This window comes from Hippopotamus amphibius, chromosome 13 (genome assembly GCF_030028045.1).
Source record: "Hippopotamus amphibius kiboko isolate mHipAmp2 chromosome 13, mHipAmp2.hap2, whole genome shotgun sequence".
Lineage (NCBI taxonomy): Eukaryota > Metazoa > Chordata > Mammalia > Artiodactyla > Hippopotamidae > Hippopotamus > Hippopotamus amphibius.
Window position 1 is genome coordinate 48,189,381 of NC_080198.1, and position 23,845 is coordinate 48,213,225.

Sequence of the window (23,845 nt, forward strand, 5' to 3'; positions counted from 1 at the left end):
TCTGAATTCCTAGCAGCCACTGCACATAGCTTTCAACACAATGGTCAGCTCTTGCTCACGAGTTTTATTTCCTTCTGAAATATAGACGGTACCTCCAGAGTGATCTGTCAGATGTGCGAACACAAGCCATCGCAGTGAGAAATGGGAGGTTTCGGGGCAGGTGGGTGGTCTGTGTCTCCCACCGAGAGCCCGGAAGTGTGTAGCCACAGCGTTCAGGTTCTGGGCCAGTCTCCCCAGGCCCTATTGGCTTGTGCCTCACTGCCTCTGACCACGTCTGTGCCAGGAGGACACAGCTGTGCTCGGGTCAGGTCCCCAGCTCTTCTTACGGAAGGTCAGCCTGGGTTCCTCCTGTTTTCATGGCAGATGACAGTGCCTTTCAATCCACAACTATTTCGGAGGGTTTGCTTGGGTGGGGGAGGGGATGAAGTACAGGCGTACCTCAGACATTGTGCTGGTTCCGTTTCAGACCACGGCAGTAAAGCGAGTCACACAAATTTGTTTCCCAGTGCATATAAGTTATGTTTACACTCTGCACTATATTGTAATCCGTTAAGTGTGCAGTATAGCATTGTATCTAAAAAACCAATGTATATACCTAAGTTAAAAAATGCTGTTGGAAAAATGGCACCAATCGACTTGCTCAGTGCAGGGTTGCCACAAACCTTGTGTTTAAAAAGAAACAACCCCCCCCCACAGCAATGCACAAGGTGCACTAAAATGAGGTCTGCCTGTAGTGTAAGAATGGAAGGGTAGGCACTGTACACAATATGCATCTCGGTGATTGCTCCACGTCCTCCTTTGAGATCATGTGCTGTGCTCCACCTTCATGGATGAGGAAACTGATAGTTTCAGGGGGCACTCGGGGGGTCCCAGAGCCTGTGGGTGGTGGAGCAGAGATCCAGTCCTAGGTCCTGCTGGCCAAAGGCCCTGTAACTGTCTCATTCCAGCGGAGGCAGCAAGATAGCACACTTAACAAACTGTGCTGAGAGCACCTCATTTGATTGGAGACGCTGACTTCAAGGTAAGGAAGAATGGATGAGGAAGAACATTTTCTTGTACATGAGGCATCTAAGGCTTAGATATAGGAGGGGAAGGATGGAGCAAAATAATCCTCATTTATTTTTTTCATTTCTTACCTGTGGAGCTTTTTGGAAACTAGAGCTACATTAAGACTCCAAATTTAGTTGTAATTTTGAATGTACTTCCTACTACTGCCATCCAAACACCAGTCAGGAGCAGACATTATGTTAGATCCTGCCACAGTAAACACTGTCCCTGAACGGAAACGGCTTCCACGGGAGGCAGCTTCACGAGACCCATGGCTGATTCTTTTCCTCCATCTCATCTCTGTGCTCAGGCCTATAGGATCCCCCAGAGGCTGGCCTAGAAAAGATACTTCACAAGCATTAGGTCACACAGCCCATTATAAGCCAGCAAGACTCCAAGCCCAGTGGGCATCAGTCAGGAAACCTGTGTCTGCTGGGACTGAACATCTAATGTGTCTCTTCCAGAGTGAAGTGCCCGGCTCCACTCCAAACCCCTGGAAGTGGACTGTGGAGCACGTCGTCTATAAAGCCTTCCGCTCACACCTTCTGCCTCCGAAACATTTCACAGAAGATGGAAACATCCTGCAGCTTGCTAATCTGCCCGATCTATATAAAGTCTTTGAGAGGTGTTAACTGTGGTCACCTATGGACTCTGGGATGGGTCGTTCTTCCTCTGTATCTTGATGTTGGTAGGTTGAACTCTCACGTTTGCCTTCTAACTAGCAGCACTCCTTCATGTGTGGTGGATTCACTATAAATAAATAGTCACATTTGTCCTAACATGATTCTTATTTCATTACACTTGACATTTTCCTAGATCTGTTTTCACCTAGTGTATACCTGATTGTGTTGAAGATTCCCAAAAGTAGTTTGAAAGCCTCCTGGACATCTGATAAGAATTCTAAGAGGACCTTGAAGAATTTACAGATCATGTGCTGATTTGAATCTTTCTGTATTTTAGTGAACGTCTATTCTCAGGTGATAAATATGTTGGTTCAGGTACCTTTTAAAAGAGGTCCTGAACCTGTAAGAGGTGCTGATGACATTGTCAATTCAGCTTTCTGTGTAATCAATTAGTACCTTCAATAACCAAAGCTAATTAATTTATTCTTAATTTAAAAACTTGAAGAAAACAGTCCTTATCCAGTCCAAAACAGGTATGAGGTGTTTTTTTTTTTAATTTATTTTATTTATTGGCTGCGTTGGGTCTTCGTTACTGCGTGCGGGCTTTTCCTAGTTGCGGCGAGTGGGGGCTACCCTTCCTTGTGGTGCATGGACTTCTCATTGCGGTGGCTTTTTTTGTGGCAGAGCATGGGCTCTAGGCATGTGGGCTTCAGTAGCTGTGACATGAGGGATCAGTAGTTGTGGCGCATGGGCTTAGTTGCTCCGTGGCATTTGGGATCTTCCTGGACCAGGGACCAAACCTGTGTCCCCTGCATTGGCAGCCGGGTTCTTAACCACTGCGCCACCAGGGACGCCCCCAGGCGTGACTTTTTGTTAGCTCACCTTGTTAATGGCTATCGCTACTACCATTAAGTAGTACTGATAAAGGAATTTCTAGGTGTTCTTGTTCGAAGGGTTTTGTAGAAATACAAACGTAAACTGTAAGTGCCATTAAAATAAGCGACCTTAATTAACAGAAGTGTGCAGTCAGCACAGGGAGGAAGAACGTCTGTAGTTTTAAAGTCAAATCCAGATTACAAGGCTTAATGAAGAAAGTTCTGTGGAAAAGAACAGAAGAATCTATAAGAAGTGGAGCTATTCCATTTGGAAAAGCCTAGAACAACAAAACAGCTCCGGGAGGAGCACAGCCTGCGTGACCATGGCTGGAGAGGAAGAGGGATTTCCAAGGCCTCAAGAGCTGGACCACACAGTGTTTCGGTTCCAGGTGTGTATGGGATTCTAGGATAAATCTGCACTTCAGAACATGCCTCCCCACTGCCCACTCCCACACATCAACTGAAAGAAAACTAGAAAGAAAACTTACAGGAAATCATCTCAATTCAGGAAATTGGTTTCCACATTTTAAACACAAAGGGCTAATTATTCTAAAGAAGGGAATAATTATTAGAGATTTTATTCATATTTAAGTTAATTTTATTACCTAGTTTCAAGTCTAATTTTACCTTATGTGGTCTTAATTCATTAGACTTTCCCCCACATTTTTTTCCGTGTAAACACATTGAAGATACAATAATCATTTCCATAAAACCACCTCAATTCTGAGAGCAAAAGAGAATCACAAATACTGTAACATGGCTACACTGGATGATAAAAGCCTCTTGAACTGGGTACCTTTAAAGATGAAACTGAAGTTTTTAAAAGAACTTCTATATTCCAGATGACTTTTCCTTAAGGAGGTTATTTTGTTTTAAGGAGAGAAAAGAAGCGGGGCGAGCTAGGAGGGGCGTGATTGCCATGATTTGTTTTAAAGGCTCCTCTGAGAAAATGCATATGTCTTTAGCCAACTGTAGTCAGCAAAAGGGCGTTTAATAGAATCTTCAGGCTGACTTCCCACCTGCCTGGCCTGCTCTCCCTCTCCCACTGGGCTGGTCTGAGGTTTCATTCCACAAATAAGCAGCAGATGAAATACAAGATACAGCACAGTTGATGTGAAGACTAAGGACCCTACTCTTACTTGAAGAGTAACAGGCCTTGGACTTCCCCTGCCCCATGCAGTAAAGCAAGTTTTATACACACTCCCCATGTCTTTTTCTAACATTTTCTTATATAAATTTAAATATTTTACAAAAAAGGCTTTTTCCTCCAAACATATAAATTTGAGTGAAACATATATTCCCCACCTGTGAACTTGTTTCTTCACTAAAATATAAATGCTACCTGATATTAAGGGTAAATGTCTTTTGACCACTGGAGATCACTGAAGTCTGAATTGCACCGTGGAAAAGGCACTTGTGTTTTCTGAGGTCTCCAGGAAGTATCTCAGTATCTCAGCGCTGAACTGCTGTCCTCCAGAACCTGTGCCACAGCCTCCGAGTGCCTAGTCACTGAGGCAGCTGGGGAAAAATGGTGAGTAAACTTGATTCTAAAATGATGGAAATAAAAAATAAAAATGGCATGGACCAGTTCTTAGTCTAGAATCACACTACCAACAAAATCCAGAGTGTTCATTTATGAAGATTCAAACCTGTTTCATTCTCTCATAAATTATAAAATACAAAGGTGGCTATTTTATTGACAAAGCTCAAAACAGTCCTGAAAGGGGTCTGAGTCAGTGGACGAAAGGTCAGTCCCTCCGGGCGGGGCCCGAGTGGCAGGGCGGCCTCCCTATTGCTGGGCCAGCATTGCTGTCCTATTGGCCTTCATCTTCTCTAGTCGCTTGGCCAGGTGGTTGTTGGTCATCTCCATCTCCTCGATCTTGTCCAGTGCCGTTCGTAACTGGAGACAGGAAGAGCTCGGTCACTTCACATGGTCAAAAACAAAACCCAGCACTACTTTCCTTTCCACTTTCTGGGAAATGGAAGCACTGCACGCGATCAGGCAGCTGGGGTGTTAACCAATGGTGCTGAGCATTCATCACAGAAAGAACACAGAGCAGCTGGAGAAACAGACCTCATCTAAAACAAAAATAAAAACTATTTTTCTTATTATCTAACTGATCAAAACATAGACATAAATGGCAGCTACTATGCAGGTCAGAAACCAACCCAGAAAAGTGACTCCACTGCCGTTTCTCTATGATTGGAGCCAGGGTTAAATCCCTTATGCAGCAAAGAATTTATCTCCAAAGGAATTTTTCTTTCTCCAAGAAGCATAATACGAGCAAGTACCTCTCGCTGTAGCTTTCTCTTTTCTGCTTTCAGTTCATCCTCGACTTTCTCCGCATTCTCAGCAGCGGTTTTATATCTCAGCACCTGCCCCTCCAGGCGGCTGATCTGTAAATATGAGAACACAGGCGCTGGCACTAGGAGCCACCACTTTTTTGCAACCAAGATGGAAATACAATGTCATGACAGATTCCAAGTAATCTAACACTAACAAGTCCCCTCAGAGTGAGTCAGAGGTCCTCTCAGAACCCAACTGCTATTTATACATCAAGAACTGTCCCTAGAGGGGATGACAGCTGCAGAGTCATGACAGGGCCAATTTCCCATGTTAAGTTTTACGACAACCATATTGTTTAAGAGCCACAGGAATATTGCAGGAGGAGATTCCCCAAATGGAAAAGCTTGACTTTCTGAAATGTATAATCAGGGATTACGTGATAAACTACAGTCTTCTTGAATGCTCTTGAAATAGCTACAAGAAACAGAACTACAGCTTCAGGCTTCTTCATTCACAGAGAAGGCTGAAATGTCCTGTCAGGTGTTCTCTGCTGGCTTTTCTACTTTAATAGAGAGCTTTTACAGAGACCCAACTGCAAAGGCAGCTCAGAGAAACCTAGGCACTCATGGGGTTACTCCTGACTGCAGGAAGCAGATGAGTTGTCAAGGGGACTTAAATCACGTGGTACCACACACAAGAAGGACTTACACTTTGCTCCAGGGTGGTTATATCCTGTTCTGCTTTTGAAAGCTTAAACTTGTATTCACTAATTTGTCTGTTGGCATCTCCTAGAACAGAAGAGAATAATAAACCACCTCGCAGAGGTGCAGGTGTGACCGTGAGGCACTGAGACCCCCTGCACCAAGGAGAGGACGTGCAGTGGAAGAAGACAAGGCACAAAGGCACACACGCAACCGTCGCATCTCCTGCAGCCCAGGTTCTGGCACGTCTATGCTACGAGGAACTCTAGCACTTGTGTTGCAACAGCATTTTAGAAGAAAATTCTCTCTTCACACCATGATGCATGCAGGTAGAGCTTTAAGCAAGGAGCCCTGTCAGTGCAGCAGGGCCCCTGCCAACCTCGCCTGCAGCCCCGTGGCCCAGGGAGCCTCTGCGCCCACAGAACCAGGCCCTCCCTCTGATTTCCTGCCCCCAGCCCTGCACCTCCCCATCTCCCTGGGTATCCGGCTCCCCCACACCCCAAGTGCCCTATTCTCCCCACCTCTGATCTAAGTCTAAACAACCTTTAAGATCCTGCTCAATTTTCACCTCCTTCGTGACTCTTAGTTAACTATAGCTTCTCGTTCCTTTGTTGCATTTTCTGGACTCTCTTTTATGACATTTATCATGCTTTCCTAACATTATATAGGTACGTAAGGACAGGGCCCTGTTTTAGCTTCTTGAATCTACCGCTGTTTCTAGCCAAGTGCTTTTTGCACATAATGGATGCTTAATATTTACTGAAATAAATACTTTTCAGTAATATGTTGTGATAATGTGTTACGCATAGAGCTATAAATCAGCTGTATATCTGATCTAAGAAGCAAACCATTTAAATTGAGAAGTTTAGAAATGCTGGGGGAGAAAAATTCTTTCCAGTAATCTCTAAATTTAACAAATATGACTCTGAAATTATTATACTGTAACAGGAATCATAAGGCTTGCAGGAAATAAAGCTACTTAAGAACTTTTCTACTTTTCCTTACAACTAAGTTTACAACTACCTACATAATCTTTAATGCAAGAGGTTTTTCTAATCGAATAGTTACTGTTACCCTAAAAGTAATGTGGTTATAAAAACCGTCTCTCCAAAAGCCATTTCTGGTAGCAAAACAGAACAACTCCCATTTCTGGGCCTAAACCTGAAGCTGTAGGATGTTGTTTAATTCTTAACCCCGGCAACTTGTCATCAGAGTGTGCTGCTTCCTCCTCACCAAGCTGCTCATTCCTTCCTCTTTTCAGACGTGTGAGTCCCTGGTCTCAGCCATTTATTTTGTGCATGTTTTGAAATTCCATTCCCAAACACCAAGCTTACGTCTAGAACTGGGAGCCACCAGGTTCCTGACAGGCCTCGGGTGTAGGGAGCTGCCTGCTTCTGTCGCTGCTCGCCTGGGTCACAGCCCCTCCCCGGGCACGTGCCCTGCCTGCCACAGATGCCAGCCCTGTCGGGCCTGCCTGCTCTGGGAAGATTTCACACATCAGTGCGCGCCCTTTCCCCCTCGATGTGATTCCTTTTGAATTTGCTAGTTTAAGCCAGACTCTGGTACGTCGATGCCCTGCCGCCTCTCTAAGGCTACCGGTGGCCACTGGGCTGTTTCGGCCACTATCACAGCCTCCTAACTGGTCAGCCTGCCTCTTGTTATGCCCCTCTTTTCATCTACCGTCCACACCGAATTGGTATTTCTAGAACAAAATATTTATCAGGAACAACCACAAGGGTCCTGACTGATATCCAATAGAGGAAATGATACTAACCTCAAAAGTTAATATTAGTAAGTTAGTTTTAATAAGCCTTGTTCCAAAAAGGCTTGTCTACTTGGCCTAACTCAGAATATTTAGATGAAAAGGCCATGGAATAACCAATATTTTAAAATAAGTTATCAGAAAAGCTTTATTCACATCGGAAAAGTACAGTCTCCCGTGTGTGAATTAAACATTATCTGACTGTATGTGAATGGCTGCTGCCATCGCCCCACTGTGGGGGTTACTGCGGACACAGCAGGCATCTTACAGTACTATGGGGTCAAAAGGAGAAAGGCAGAAAAACTGAAATAATTTGGGTAAACTGATTACATAACTTTGTGGCCTTGTTTTAAACTCCATTAAACATTAATTTGGGTGAAGACTACTTCTGGAAAAATTTTGAAACTATTCCACATCAGTGTGAGTTAGTTCTAAATATATTCCTCCAATTATCTAAGATAAATTCCACAGAAAAACATGTCATTAGGAAGGGTGCTTACAGATGACACAGGGATGTGGAAAAGGACAGTGGCATGATGTCACTACTGGCAAAATGTTCTAGAAATCACTTTGCCAAGAACGGGGGAGAGGGACCTCCCTGGTGGTCCAGTGGTTAAGACTTCGCCTTCCAATGCAGGGGGTTTGATCCCTGGTGCGGGTTTGATCCCTGGTCGGGGAGCTAAGATCCCACATGCCTTGTGGCCAAAAACCCAAAACATAAAACAGAAGCAGTATTGTAACAAATTCAATAAAGACTTTAAAAATGGTCCACATCAAAAAAAACATAAAAATAGGAGAGAGCATTACCTCTCAGGCCTTGTCACCCCAGGAAGCACACAGGCTAGCAGAAGCCTCTTCAGTTCCATGACTGACCAGGGTGGCTTTTCTGGTCCAGTTGAGAACTAACCAGTCTTCAGCACCACAGGCTCTCGCAGCCTGCTCACACCCCCGCCCCAGACACAGTCCCACGCGGGCAGCAGCAGCCCAGCCCCAGCCTTACTCTGCATCTCGATGAGCTGCAGGTCTGAGCCATTCTGCAGGCCTGCCAGGTCGCCGGCTGTGCCGTCGCTCCTGGGGCACTTCTGCCGCTCCTCCTCCAACTGCAGCTTTAGTTTTCTAATCTGAAGAGGAAGTAAAGGCTCATCAGTGACATCCAGTCTCTCAAACAAAACAGATGCTTGGCCCAGTGGCCACATCATCTTTTTACTTTTGGTTGCTTCGGGTCTTCGTTTCGTGGGCTACTCTTCATTGCGGTGTGTGGGCTTCTCAGTGTGGCAGCTTCTCTTGTTGGGAGCACGGGCTCTAGGTGTGTGGGCTTCAGTAGTTGTGGCGTGTGGGCTCAGTAGTTGTGGCATGCAGGCTCTAGGGCTCATGCGGTGGGGGGGTATCTTTTTGCTATTTTCATTTAAAATGGAAAATCCATGGGCAGTTAGATGTTTTTTGTTTAGTTTTAGAGTTAGGTTAAATACTCTTATTTAGAAAACTGTCTGTATACAGAAATAATTGGAAATATATTTTTGAGTTTGGATACATAATCTACCTTATTTTACCCAAAAGAAAGGCCATTCATAGCAGCTTATTCATTAATAGCCCAAAACAAGAAACAATCGAAATGTCCATCAGCAGAAGGATAAGTGAATTGTGGTCCATCTATACAGCAGAATTACTGTTCAGCCAAAGAAGGGAACATGAATACATGAAGCAACATGGTGAATCTCAAACTGAGTATATGCTGCGAGAAAAACTCCAGGAAATGCATACTGGAGGGACAAAAAGCAGATCAGTGGTTGCCTGGAGAGGGGGAGGGAGGTGGGAGAGGATGGAAGGCTTACAAAGAGAGACAGGAACTTTGAGGAGTTATGGGTATTTTCACCATCTTGATTGTGGTGATGGTTTCACAGGTATTGCTATGGATTCAACTGTCCCCCCAGATTCCTATGTTGCAGTCCTCACCCCCCAGCACCTCAGAACGTGACCTTATTTGGAAACAGTCACTGCAGAAGCACTTACTTGAGATGAAGTTACACTGGAATAGGGTGGGCCCCTAGTCCCATATGACTGGTGTCCTTACAAGAATGCCACGTGAAGAGACAGACAGGCACACAGGGAAGGCGAGCTGAGACATAGAGAATGCCATCTACAAGCCAAGGGACACCAGAGATGGCCAGCAAAAGCCCAGAAAGCTAGAAGAGAGGCCTGGAACCAACTTCCCGTCACAGGCCTCAGAGGGAACCCACACTGCTGACACAGGACCTTAGGCTTCTCACCTGCAGACTGTGAGACAATACATTCTGTTCTACGCCACCTGGTTTGTGGTGCTTTGTTATGGCGGCCCTCCGAAATTAATACAGGTATGTACATCGGTACGTTTTAAGTATGTGCAGCTTACTTTATGCCAATTATAACCTAATAAAGTTTTTTTTTTTTAATTTACAAAATAAACTAAAAAATAAAATTAGGAGGGACTCTGGGTTGGGAAAAAAGAAGGCCCAGTTGGAGATGAGAGTCCCACATGTGGAAACTACGATCAGATGGACTGCATGCCGAGGCCTCTGGTCCACCCTCCATGCCCACACTGCGCACAGCTAGGCCTGCAGCGCAGGCAGAGGACGGGGATCTCTCTCTAGGACTCCTGACCAGCCCGAAACAAAAGACCAGCACACCCACATGTAAGGTTCCCAACAAGACACCCAGCCATATCAAGCTTCACAGAAACTTGGATGACCCCACCCACAAGCTCAGAGCTGCCCACCATCTTTGCAGTCCTGCACTTTTAAGCTGAAAACCAAAAAAATACACATAAAAGAACATCTGGAAGAAAACAAATTATGCAGATAGGAAAAAAAAGAATCAGGAAGCAAACCAACCAGCCTGTAATACTCTCTGAGGTAAGTGAAAATATCTGCATCCTTGGAATGACTGCAGAAATAGAAAATCAATAGAAATGAGAAGATGAAGTTGGAGAATATCTTTTAGAAAGCAGAACAAATGAGACGAAAGGGGATGGAAAAACAGGAGCAAAACAATAAGAGTATCTGTCCCGAGGTCTAACCCCCCCCCCCCCCCCAAATCAGAAATCAAAGCCATGTTTCCCCAAATGCCTACAACTCTTATCATCAGAGATCCAGGAAGCAGCACAAATCAGAGCAAGTCTGCCCTCTGCTACAAGGGGCCACCTCTGGACCAAGACCACGCCTCCCCACGATTCCTGCATCCTTCATCATCAGGGGTCAAAGGTGAGTCTCTGCACTCAGAGTTCCAGGTGGCTTCCCCAACTGTCCTCAGCTCCACCCTCAGGGGTCAAAGGGAAGGCTCGGCACTGGGACCAGGCCTGCCCCTCCCGCAGTGGAGAAAGGGCGAGCTGGGCACTGCGACTAAATCCGTGCTTCCCAGACAACTCTGCCCTTTCCAACCATGGGCCATGACTATCTGTCTCGGTTCAACCAGGACTCATCATCACCACCCTTCCTGTTCGTGTCCGTCTCAAAAAGGTTCGTCCTCCCTTTGCTGCACTCTTTTTCCCAAAGGCCCCGTACGAGCCCTTCCCTGTCTTCCTCTCAACCTCTCCCAAAGCCTGACGCTCTTGCACCGCACCCTCTGGCTTACCCTCCCGTCACCAGCAGCCCCTCCATCCTCTCTGCGCGTCCCCGTTACCCTGTCCCTGCTCGAACAGAGACCTGCTCTCCCCTGAGGGGCCTGCTTCCTCTGCAGCCCAGCTGTCCTCTCGGCCCTCCTCCTCCTGCGGCTGAGAGTGGATCAGGTGTCCTCTTCCTTCCTTGCTGTTACACTCTTCTCCCCCCAGCCTCCCTGAAGTCCTAATGCAGCTCCGCATCACATCTCTTCAGATGATCAGAACGAACCGCCCCCCTCCTTCTATCACAGCCATCTCCCCACTCTTTCCTCACCATTTTAGCTTCTAACTCGCACGCCCTCCAGGTTACTCCTGCCTTAATTGTTGGCAAAGTCAAAATGCCTCTAAGTAGGATCTCTCCTACAAGGGATCTCTCCGTTTCTGGTAGCAGGATCCTGGCGTCCATCCTCAGCCACTCGCTCCACCCATACACTGGATCTCACCCCTGGACAACAGCAGTCCCTCCCAGATCCGGTTCCATGGGTCCTCTCTAACCACTACTCTTGATCTTTCTAGCTTATTCTCTCTGGACCCAACTCCAAAAATCCTTCAGCCCCACCTGGCACCTATAATCCACTGTATGCATCTTCTCTCTGCTGTGCCTTGATGTCTTCCTGGATTTCCGTTAAGCCTCCTTCCCCAGTTTAATCTCCAGGTCCATCATCATCAGTCTTCCGCACACACCCTCACCTCCTCTGCCCTGTTAGCTCCCCTGGTAAAATCTAACTCTCTCCCCACTCCACGCCTATACCTATGCAGCTGCACATGCCTGGAGAAACAGAAATGCATTCACACAAAACTCTGAACCACATGACTGAGAAATTTCAGAACACTGGGGAGAGAGGAGAGTACAGCAGAAGTTGCCAGACAGGGGAAAGATGGGTCATAGACAAGAGATCAAAAATCAAAACGTCCTTGAAATTCTCAACAGCCACACAGGAGGCCCAGAAGACAATGAAGCCATTTATTTGAAAGAAAAAAAAAATGAATGAAAATGATTACAATGTATTCTATACCCACATCAAACTGTTAAATCAAGAGGGTAAAAATGAAGACATTTCAGTCTTACAAAGTTAAGAAAAATGTACAGCCCCTAAAACTCTTTTCCCAGGAAGCTACTGGGGTATGTACCAGAATAAGAGAATGGATACAGAAGGAGGCAGGCAGAAGATGCTGCAGAAAGGGAGTCCAGCGGGAGCAGAGGCAAAGGAAGCCAGAGGACGGTGAGCGGTGGTCACGTCCCTCCTGGGGAGCGACACTGTGTTCACAAGGGGTGCGAGTCACATGCACCAGGAACCAAAAAGATGGAACCGAGGGAATATGTGATGCATCGGAAAACACCGAGAGGCGGCTGAGACTCCTGCTGGAGAGCCTGCAGCCAGGTTAGTAACAGATACAAAGGAGACCAGGAACCGACAAGAGGAACTACAATATGGACTCCAGGGGAACTGAGGCGTCGTGAGGGAGATGGGAGGGGTCCTGCAGTGCCCTGTGGCTCCACTGTGAGCCGTGCAGTCCCGATGATGTAAACACACAGGAGTCGCACTGCTCCTTTACTAGGAGGATGTGGGGATGGAAAGTGTACATGGTGTGGTGGGGAGTGGGGACGAAAGCAAGCTACATCCTCACGTGCCCCAGAGGGATGTCAACAGAGCAGCCTTAAACAGAACAATCAAGAAGCAACACAAACATGTTACGTAGAAGCATACAGGGCGGTACACGCCACAAGAACCCGCTAAAGCAACCAAACAGGAACGGTAAGGGGGGAGGGGAGGGGGCCGGGCCAGGCCGGGAACCTCTGTCCTCAGAACAGGCTTTTAGCACTATTTTGCTTCCTTAACCTTTGTGTCGTATAATTTTTTTAAAGAACAGGAAGCGACAAAGAGGCGAGATATGAATGATCTTTTTACCCTTCAGCTCTTACTTGAGTAGTGGTGCTTGAAACAAGCACATTTCTTTCCAGTGTACATTTCAGTTTGCTAAAATTTTATCATATGATTTAGGCAGTTACAAGTAACATCACCTTCCAGTGAGAAGAATGCCTTTACCTGTGATAGTAGCTCTTCCTTTTCTCCAGCAAGTTTTCGTAGCCTTACATCTAAAACAAATGAAAAATTTGTAATGATGTAGTATATAAACAATTTAAAATAATTTTTCAAATTCACAAACAGCAAACATCTGATAAACAATTTATAGCTCTGAATATCAAAAGACATGAAGGTTCTAATGGTGAAAGGAAACGTACTTAATCATTCAACACATATTTCCACAAAACTGATACTTATCATGGCACTAAATACAACATTTGCTCCCAGGAGCAGTGATTTTCCATTTGAAGACAAACTGATGTACAAAGGTCATTTCCTTATTTCAAAAATTTGCAAGTTTGGGACTTCCCTGGTGGTGCAGTGGTTAAGAATCCACCTGCCAATGCAAGGGACACAGGTTCGAGCCCTGGTCCGGGAGGATCCCACGTGTCGTGGAGCAACTAAGCCCACGAGCCACAACTATTGAGCCCACGTGCCACAACTACTGAAGCCCATGTGCCTAGAAGCCCATGCTCCACAACAAGAGAAGCCACCGCAATGAGAAGGCCACGCACTGCAACGAAGAGCAGCCCCCACTTGCCGCAACTAGAGAAAGCCCACACGCAGCAATGAAGACCCAACGCAGCCAGTAAATAAATAAACTTATAAAAAAAAATTTCCAAGTTTTACCAGTAGACAGACAACTCGAAGCCAAGGATACTTCCACAGGCTTTTAAGCCCTTAGCAGGAGAAAACAAACGATGGGGGAGAAGACGGGCTAAGAATGGGACTGAGAGTGGTGTTAGAGCAAAGAAAACAGAGGAACACAACGATGGAAGCAGCAGAGGCCCACACAGCCGGGTGGGGGAGGGGAAGCAGGATCCCTAGGGCTTGCTCCTGGCCTGAGGAGAGGGCTGCTTCTTCCCAACATGCATTAAAATAAGCCCCTTGGACTGAGGGGACACCTACAGATGAGCTTTTTTTTAAAAAAGCAGCTGACACCCAGCCAGCACTCCCCACAATCAACCAAGGTCACGGCCAAATGTTTCAGCACATCCCAATCAGGCGGAGGAAACCCTCTGAGCTGCCCATGGACATACACTCAATCCATTTCCCACGGCAGCTCTCACTCGCCTCGCCGGCCTCCTCTGCTTTATCAAAGTGCTCGACAGTCACACTTCCAGAATGCTACACGTTAGAGAATGTGCCCTTAAAACGCTTCTAGGCTGCCTGCCCCCCTTTATATTATAGTATATCCATTCTTCTAGGAAACCTACATATATATGAAAATAAGACGAAGAAAAGATCACTTTTTAATATAAAAGTGAGTGGATGATACAGTATCTACCTGTGCCACTCCTCTTTCTAGAACAGGAATCTTAGTGGAGGCAATAGATGGGCATCTGAGTGGTTTCCTGAGAGAGGTGTCATTAGGTTCTCAAAGGGTCAAATGTAAGAGGCTCAGACCTTAAGAGGCTCAGAAGCTCTGCTCTGAAATATGTCCTCTGGTATCTTCTTGCTCATCTGCCTACTGCCTTAAGAAACGCAGTGGCAAAGAGCTACAGGATCCCGGCGTGAGTAGCAGAACAGAAAACCAGATGCTCGAGGAAGAAGAAACTTAACAACATACTCGGGAAGCTGCCGACCAGCCCCCTGGTTCTCGGGACTGATGTGCTGGGTTCTCTCTTTGGAGAAAGTTGTATTTAAGTGAAAAAGCAACATGTATCCACCCACAGTGCTTCCAACCAGGGGCCTTACAGTTACACTTACTGCCTGTCAATGACCCCAATGCTGGTTTCCCAAGGTCAAGGACATCTGAAGACAGTGTGCCCAGATTTCTTCCTGTTAGGGCTCTAGATAAGGCTTAGACAGCCCTGGTGTGTTTTTGTTTTCCAAGAGAGGACGTGAACAAGCTGGAAGTCCAAGAGGACAGCATTAATCCAATCAACACGGCGGCCGGTGTCTTACCCAGCGGCCCTTCTCCTGCCGACTCCAAGACCTGAGCGGCTTCCTGAGACACAACAGTGATGGCTCCGACCACTGGCTCCTGGTGGATGTCGCCGTTGGGAGTGCCGTCGGGGATGATGACTAAGCCATGTTTCTGCAGGGAAGAAGAAACCCACCATCACAAGAGATGCCCCCCAGGGAAGCAGGACGCAGCAGTGAGGTGACCCCGCGGTAACACATGCCTGCCACAGGGAACACCTGGTCAGCACTAGCTACACGGAATCTAGCTCTGCAGAGTCAGGTCTCACACCCACCAAATCTGGACTCGAGAGCGAACACGGTGCCTTGTATTCAGGCTGGAAAGAGGACAGGACAGAAGGAGGAACAAAGCAGCGAGGGCCTGGCGCACGGTGGAGCTCACGTACCTCTCCCGTCTCCACTGCCGCCTTCCGCTCGGCCAGCTCCTCTCTGAGCGAGTCCCGCTCACTCCTAAGGCAGCCAATGTATTCTTTCTGTTTCTCTAGGGCCTGGTTTAGACAGGGTAGCAAGAGAAAGAATGGCACAGAAAAAGAGCAAGTGAAAGGTAGCAGAGAAGTACCTAATTCAAATTCAAAAAAGGCAAAGGCATAGAAGACAAGGAAGCATTAAAAGCTTTGGAAACAAGCAGTTAGATATGGGAGGAAATACACAGTTATGTGGGCATCTATCTCCAGAAGAAAGCTTTAATAGGAAGCGGTTAATCGTGCATAAATTTGGCAAAACACGCTTATCACATCAGGCGAGAAAACAAATCTTTCTTTTTCAGTCAATGAAAAAAAAAAACAAGAAAAGGAAGATGAAGACAGTAGTAATACTAAAAGAAAGTCTTCCTTACAAGCCTCCTAAGTATGTGTTTATTTGGTAGACCAAAACCCCACATTTCTCGTTAAGCTATATTCAAGAACATGTGAGTACTTGATTTTTAAAAAAATAAAAATTGGTTCTGGAAGAAAATAACCAGTATATATATAAAGTATTTTAATTAAATGTTGGCCATAGTAATTGTTCTCCAAGTAGTATGGTAAAATATTCCTCAGATACTGCTTAATTAAAAATAGCTAATCTCCCCCCTCAAAATTCTCAAGGATCTGTTTTTGTTCATTTAATTAAATGCAACTAAGGTTATTTGGTTTTCTGATATACCTTCAAGATGTGGAAAACCAAAATAAAATCCTGACAAACTAAATACAGTCCACCGACGGCAGGTAGTAGACCATGAGTTTTGAGTCAGGACGTTGAGTCCTGGCACCTGTTAACTGAGCTGTGCCTCAGTTGTTTCCTCACCGGAAAAAGGGACAGAAAGAGCAGCATCCTGCGGGCACAGGCTGAAAGGAGTACTCAGTGGCCAGTGCGTAAGACACAGGGAAGGCTCAGGAGAAGCCAGCCTGGGTTCCATTTTCCCCACCATTGCCTAAACCTCACCACTGCCAGAGCTCAGGACAGCGGTGCAGAAGCAGGAACACACGTTTGCTCAGCAAGGACGTGTTGTTACTCTATGTAATGAAACACTCCAGACTTCAAAACCCACACAGGATAAGCAGTCTATCAAGTATCTGATAGCTGGGCTATTTGAAAAAGCCTTTCTCTGCACATTTGTTCCTATACTTAATGTTTTCTACCTGCATTCCCATTAATCCAAGAAGTTAAACTACAACAGGTAACTTTCCTCTTGGTTTACAGTTTAGGAGTGGGCTAACTGCTTAGTTACTGACTACTGAATAGCTGAACAACTTTTAAAATTATAATCCTATTTCCAAGCAATAAGTAAGTAGCTCCAAGGTGTCATATATACATATAATTTCTCTCATATATTATATTTAATTTCTTCCTTACACACCCTGTACTTTTCTTATCCCCATTTCACAGATCAGAAAATTGAGATTCAGAGAGCCTACGTTTTTTACCCAAAGTCGCAGTAACTGGCAAAGCCAGAAAATGGATCCAGTTCTTTTCGGTTCCACAGCCCTTGCATACTGTACATATCGTCGCCCGTGAAGGCCACGATTATGTCCTCTTATTGTTATCCCAGATACCCTGGAAAAGTAGTTCACAGGGCAAGTCCCACTCCTTATCTGCCCAAACTGCAACATGAACATCTAACTTCCTTTCCACAGCTTACATTCATACTATGTACCTAGAGTCTGCCTGTAAATTAATAATTTGCTTTTCTAGCACCATAAAGCAGTTACTCTAGCACTTCAAGCTAAAATTAACACTCCATTACATCACTAGCAAGTGTAACATTAGGACAACAAAGCCCAAGCAATGCTCTCCCATCTGCTGACAGCCACTCTCATCTCCGCCGGGCTGGCTATTTCAGGTTATGGGATCTGTGTGCACAGTCGTGCCACGCGCCACCACGTGTCACTGAGTCAGCAGCCACTGTCACAACATGCCCTATAGAAACACCACTGGAGATAAAAAGACCCCTTAGGAACAGACCAATTTGCAACTCAATTCTATCAAATGCTAGTACGTGCCATTTGTTCCTCTTCCCAATCTTATAGCAGCTTTTATCTTTACTTCTGGACTTTTAAATCTCATCTTCCCATAATTATGGCCAGGAAAACAAAATACATCCTGCAAACCCTCCCATTTCCCCACAAAGTCTGAAGACTACTGAAATACCTTATAATTGGACCAAACGTGTTCACACTGGATCTGAAATCCTCCGTATTAGCTGACCAGATAATCACTACCCTTGTGTTTGTATTCCATAACTGTTCCTACAGATTTTTTTTTTAGGGTAAAAAGTACATGCTTGTGGAGAGCTAAATAATTCTTTACCCCTGACCTAACCTCAAATTCTAGTGTCAAGAAGCCGGAAAGGCTGAACTTTTGGACAACAGGTTATAATTACATACAGACACGAGTATCTTTAGTCAGAATGGGAGTGAGCCTTGTGCTGGGCTACGGGGATACCCTGGTTCTACACATGACCACTGGGTGCTTAGAACTACACTGCTGCTAGAGGTATGACCACCAGGATCAATGAGAGAACTAAAGAAAATGGAACTTTAATATGAGAATAAAGGCCATGTTCCTTCATGGAGTTACTAAATTTAAATCTTGATAATGAAGCTAGAGATAAGTGATGTGTTAGGTAGTCACAGGTCATATTTCAAATGTGTCTTTTAAAAGTCAAGGGAGGACCACCTCACACACATTAGGATGGCTACTATAAAAAAAAAAAAGAGCGAGCGAGAGAGAGAAAACAAGTGCTGGCAAGGATGCAGAGAAACTGGAACCCTTGTACAGAGCTGGCGGGAAGGTAACATGGTACAGCTTGCTGTGGAACACAGTACAGCTGCTCCTCAAAAAATTAAATGTCGAATTACCATCTAACACAGCAATTCCCCTCCTGGGTATAGACCCAAAAGAAATCACCAAGAGAGTTTTGCAAACTCATGTTCACAGCAGCATTACTCTCAATAGCAAAAAGGTGGACGCAACCTAGTCTCCATCAACAGATGGCCAGATAAACAAAATGTGGTACAAACATACACTGGAATATCATCCAGTCTTAAAAAGGAAGGACTTTTGACACATGCTACAACATGTCTGAACCCTGAGGATATATGCTAAGTGAAATAAGCTAGTCACAAAAAGACAAATACTTTATGACTCCACTTTCTGAGGTACCCAAAGTAGTCACGTTCACAGAAACAGAAAGTAGAATGGTGGCTGCCAGGGGCCAGAGGAGGAGGAGGAACTGGGGAGTTGTTGTTTAATGGGCACAGTTTCAGTTCTGCAAGATACAAAGAGGTATGTGGATGGGTGATGGTGACGTAGCACAACAATGTCAGTGGACTTAATACCACCAAACTGTACTCTTAAAAATGATTTAAATGGTCAATTTTATGGGTTTTTTTTTTTTTGGTACTGTACCACATTTTTTTTAAGTCAAAGGAAGGAAAAACTATTGATGAATGAAACAACTTGGTTGAATCCCAAGGGGAATTATTCTGAGTGAAAGAATGCAATTCCAAAGGTTGTATACTATATGATCCCATTTATATAACATTCTTAAGATAAAATTATAGAAATGGAGAACAGACTAGCAGTTGCCAGCGCCTGGTGAAGGGGACGCAGTAGACTGGGGCGGGGAGGGTGGGGGGGACTCGAGGAGGGGGGGAGTCAAGGAAGGGAGGGAATACGGGGATATGTGTATAAAAACAGATGATTGAACCTGGTGTACCCCCAAAAAAATAAAAAATAAAAACAAAAAAAAAAACAAAAAACAACAACAAAAAACAGATGATTGAACTTGGTGTACCCCCAAAAAAATAATAAATAAATTAAAAAAAAAAAGGGCAACAGGAGGGACCTCTTATGAGGATGAAAATGTTCTGCACCTTGATTATATCAAGGTCAATACCCTGGTTCTACTATAGTTTTACAAGATGTTACATTTTGGGAAAACCGGATAAAGGACATACAAGATCTTTGTATTATTTCTTACAGTTGTATGTGAATCTACAATGACCTCAAACATTTTTTAAAAGTTTCATTTAAAAAAAAAGGCCAAAAGTTATTATATACTACATAGAAAGAAGACACCCACTATTCATTCAATATAATACCAAGAAAATTTAAAAGTCAATTTATACTGTAACCATCAGCACATCTTTTGGGTAGAAAAAAATTTTTGTTTTCTTTTGAATAGTTATTTTATTGGACTGAGAGATTTGGGGTTTTTCTATGGCTAGTCTAAAATAATCAGTTTAATATGCTAAGATAATTATACAAAATAGAAATCATGGACCTGCAGATCTGTGCTAAAGAAAATTATGTAAAACCCTAAAAGAAGCCCATTTTAGATAGTGACCAGATTTCAACTTAACTTTACAAATTACCTGCTTTGTGCTGTTTTTCACATCTCATTTTAAACTCTCCAAGTAAAAACTTAAATAAAATTAGTAGTTCAGTCAAAATTCAAAGCTCTTAAAAGAGTTGTTAATACGTCAGGTTTTTCTAGCTTTAGATGGAATTTTAGAAACTTGCTATTTTAGCATCAGAAACTCTAAAAGGTAGCTTTCTTTCTTTAAAACTTTTTGGTCTACCACACTTTAACAAGTAATTTTGTTTCCCAAGTATCTACTGACAGGATAGGGTCCCTGGAGGTGTGAAAAGACCTGGATAGCAGAATGCCTCTAACCATGGAGGGTGTGATCCAGAGGGCCTGTCCGTCACAGGTGCTCTCAGGGATTTGGGCCAGCTTTTCCCTAGCCCACCTAACCTCAGGACTAGACTTCCTAACTATGTTCTCAGGCCAAGTGTTTCCTTCTCTCTTTTCCCTCCGTGTAGCCCTTCCCTGACAAGGTAAGCCTCTGTGGAACAGAGAGCTCATATGCCATGAGGTGTAGGTGGCTGCCAGCCAAAAGGCCACAAGGGATGACCTGGCAGGAATTTTTTCAGCTCCAGCATACTTGGAATATACCTGAAGGGCTCAGCAAAAAGCCACTGAAGACTTTTTCCTTATCTGGGCCCCTGCTTTGGGGAGTTATGAGGATATGATTAGAGATGACATCACAGTTTGGCAGCTCCAGCAAATCTTACATTCCTATCCACTTCCATCATTAAAATGATTCTAATCTCTTCCTATTTTATTCACCAAAGATTTATGGGATGCTAGTAACTTGTCCCCCACCCCCTATCCTCTTGCCTCTTATCCAAATTCTTACAATGTAAGGCTATCAAATTACCCACAGAGTTTGAATTAAATGCCTGTGGCTATTTCTGCATAAAGGTCCTGGGGAAATAAAGAACAACTTCCTTAGAAAGTTCCTATTTGTAGGTTTTACAAGCTCAGAGTCAGCTGGAGAGAAGAGTTCTTTCCAGGCATAGGATCAGGTTTTCCCATGGAAGTTTCTGTCTTCTGCTTATTCATATTTCACTCTGTATAAATGCTCAAAAAATAATCAAAGGACAGAACTTTAGTTAAATTTACATTGGTCTATTCCTCATCAATGAGCTTCGGGCCAAAGCCCAATTTCATCTCATACCCTAATGCTTTTATCTTTCCAAAGCAGCGTCTCCTGGAGTTCAAACACCTCTTTTGTCATGGTGTCTATTTTCTGCTGCGCACGCTGATTCTCCTGCAGAGGAAGAGGGGAAGAGAAGCAATAAAAGAGCAGAAAGAAAAAGAGGGTGGGATGAGAGGGAGGAAAACAGAAAAAAAATAAAGCTGATAAAGAAACTTAACAAAAGCAGAAAGTCTGTGATCAGGAAAAGCAAGGGTTGCTTCTTAGAAGGAAAGATGACATCCAGCGTCTTGGTGCCGTGACTCTCGTTGGCCTGTTGCTATGACAGCAAGCGAGGGGACTAGGGACAGCTGTTCCAACCACAGCTACGTGGCAGCAAGCCAGCCGGGCCTTCTGCGTACACCCAGCTCCACACGTGTACTCTCCCTCTCATAACCGCCTTTCCCTCAAACAGGGGACACCTTACACTTCCAGAGTGGGAAATTCAGATTTTCTTATGAACAAAATGATCCTTATCACAGACAACAGGCTGTAGTTTTGAATTCTATTTTTTTAAGCAGAACTAAAAAAATACAAGAGGGGCATATCTTAGCTGAATCATTTTGAACTCCTGTTAGCAGAATCTATGATAGCAAGAACATCATAAATTACAAATTTCATATCAGTTTTTAGAAAAACGAGACTTTCAGCATTTAGCAATTCTTAACTCTTCTGACTAAGCGGTGACGCTCAATTTATACTCTCTCATGTTTAGCAGGTTTTCTTTTATGCATTATTGGTAGGTTACCATCACCCGCTTGCCCTCCTCACACATTTCTCATTACTTTACCATGTGGTTCTCAGTTCTAAAGACCAAAATGCATTATTGTGGCATAGTCAAGATTCTTCAGTTATAAGTAAATGTGCATAAATTAACTAAGAAATACTTAAAACTAAGGTTTTTAAAGTTTGTATACGCAGCACCCTGAGCTTTTAAATTAGAAACCATACTGACAAAATTGTAAAAATCAAGCATTAAAATTGCTCTTAAATGCAATCACCAAATTAAAAACTAGAACACTTAACCAATTATTGAATTTGAGAAGCAGCTCCCAAAGCAGTTTTATTATTCTTTTGAAATTGTAATGAGGAAAAGTATATATTTTAATTAGAAAAAGAAATAACAAGTGGCTGCCATACTGACACACGAAAAAGAGGACAAAAAGGGAGAATTCGCATGATTTTTAAATGCCAGCAGGATACAGAGTTTGGATAATATGCTTCTTACCATATATGGAAAAACTAAGACAACTAACTTCGCATGTAATCTCATATTTGCAAAGGGTTATCTGTGCTTGCATTTAGAATTCATAAATTCTATCTGCTTTCAGCAGGCTACATTCAATTCAATTATTCTCAAGAATGACAAAAAAGTAACACAAATCCAGAGTCACTTCTTTTCCTCCATGAAATGGTTTTTAAAGTCATTTACAGGGGGAGAGATTAACTGAGGCAGACCCACAGGGGAAGAGAAAAAGAGGGAGGGGAAAAGGCGGGGTGGTTCTGAACGACCAGGGACGTGGCTGAGTTGAGCGTGATACATGCGCCATCTCCGGGGTCAAGAGCTGGCCTTCCTGACACCACCATGGCATCAACACTAAGTTAACATTAGACGTGCTTGATAACCACACCAAGAAAGTGGAGCAGGACCCCATCCCAACAAACTTAACCCCATATTTATAAAAAACGACAACCTCAAGAGGAAAACCACATTTAAAGAAAAACTGAGATGCATGCAAGGTAGCAGGCACAAAAGAATGCTAAATGCTCTCAAAGATTTCCTGGAGGCCCACACTGCTTCCCCCCTAGGACGTTGCTGTGGCCCTCAGAGCTCCTCCACCCCAGGAACCTGAGCCACAGCCCCGGCCAACCAGGCGTCTCGACAATTTCTTATTTTCATTCAGCCATCTCAGAAATGCACCTACCTGAGTGAAGATCAAACTTCTGACTCCCCAAGAATCATGTCCCTACATACAGCATTCACTACGTTCCAAAGAATCATGGAACACTGTAATGTTTCCTTTTGCCCATTTCCTAAGGCATCTTTAGGAAAGAATGTGCTTAGGAATAAAAGACAATTACAAAAGCTTCTTGCTATTAAAAGGGGAAATATTTATAGGGTTCACAGTATTGATTTTTTAAGCCTGCCTTCATGTTTCACGTTTGTAAAACTTTAGGGTACAGCCAAATGTGAAGAGACAAGTAAACTGTTTGTGGTATTTTAACTCCCTTCCCTCCCAACACACATGCCCTCATCCCATTCACTGCATTTTTTTTTTTCAAAATTAAGTATTTGCACAGCTCACGTACATACCTCAATTAGCTCATCTCTTTGTCGGAGGCCTTCTTTAAGTTCATCCATCTTGTGCTGTAGCACACTACACATATGCTTCTGCCTTTCTAACTCCTGTTATTAAACAAATGGTACGGTTAACACAGATCACGGCACATGACAGACGGGAACATCTACGATACAACATTAAGCAGCTACGTGTGATCTCCAGAAACACACCTGCACTGCCCAAGCAACTGTAACTTAGAAAAACTCTGTATTCTTTGGAAAGGCTCAGAAAATTCTCAGTTTTCATCTCATACGATTACATATCTAGAAAACTCAAACTAATCAATGGCAAAATTACTATGAACACAATGAAATGACTTGGTAAAGTAATCGGTTATAAAATAAACATGCAAAATTCAATAACTATCACAGATCAAAATAAAACCGAGAGAGACGATATAAATAAACACAATATCAAAAAACTAAATACATGTAAACTTGCAAGATATACCCCAAATCTACTGATATATGAGGAAAATTATATAAAACATTCCTGGAAGACAGAGAAGTAGGACTGAACAAATGGAAAGGCATACCATCTT

The 23,845-nt window shown here is 44.0% G+C and overlaps 2 protein-coding genes across 26 annotated transcripts in view; one reads left to right on the plus strand and one right to left on the minus strand.

Moving 5' to 3' along the window:
• Positions 1-1,826, plus strand: part of MLH1 (mutL homolog 1) — a 53,638-nt gene extending 51,812 nt beyond the window's left edge. For 2 of the 5 annotated variants that reach the window (XR_009048787.1, XR_009048786.1), the window contains exons 20-22: positions 86-160; positions 948-1,021; positions 1,512-1,575. Coding sequence is in view for 3 of the 5 variants with exons in the window: in XM_057705750.1 (XP_057561733.1) it covers positions 1,512-1,679 (168 nt within the window). In the remaining 2 variants the exon portion in view is untranslated. Of the gene's footprint in view, positions 1-85; positions 161-947; positions 1,022-1,511 lie in introns of all 5 variants that reach the window. The other 3 variants (XM_057705750.1, XM_057705751.1, XM_057705752.1) reach the window with 2 other exon arrangements.
• A 2,355-nt stretch (positions 1,827-4,181) lies between these two features.
• The window catches only part of LRRFIP2 (LRR binding FLII interacting protein 2), a 109,263-nt gene continuing 89,599 nt past the window's right edge, over positions 4,182-23,845 (minus strand). For 9 of the 21 annotated variants that reach the window (XM_057705758.1, XM_057705753.1, XM_057705754.1 and 6 more), the window contains 9 exons: positions 23,277-23,369; positions 20,945-21,037; positions 15,326-15,427; positions 14,922-15,054; positions 12,975-13,024; positions 8,296-8,416; positions 5,541-5,620; positions 4,838-4,942; positions 4,182-4,445 (listed from right to left, as the gene is read on the minus strand). In XM_057705758.1, coding sequence (XP_057561741.1) covers positions 4,335-4,445; positions 4,838-4,942; positions 5,541-5,620; positions 8,296-8,416; positions 12,975-13,024; positions 14,922-15,054; positions 15,326-15,427; positions 20,945-21,037; positions 23,277-23,369 — 888 coding nt within the window. In that variant the 3' untranslated portion in view covers positions 4,182-4,334. The remainder of the gene's footprint in view (positions 4,446-4,837; positions 4,943-5,540; positions 5,621-8,295; positions 8,417-12,974; positions 13,025-14,921; positions 15,055-15,325; positions 15,428-20,944; positions 21,038-23,276; positions 23,370-23,845) is intronic. The other 12 variants (XM_057705765.1, XM_057705759.1, XM_057705769.1 and 9 more) reach the window with 3 other exon arrangements.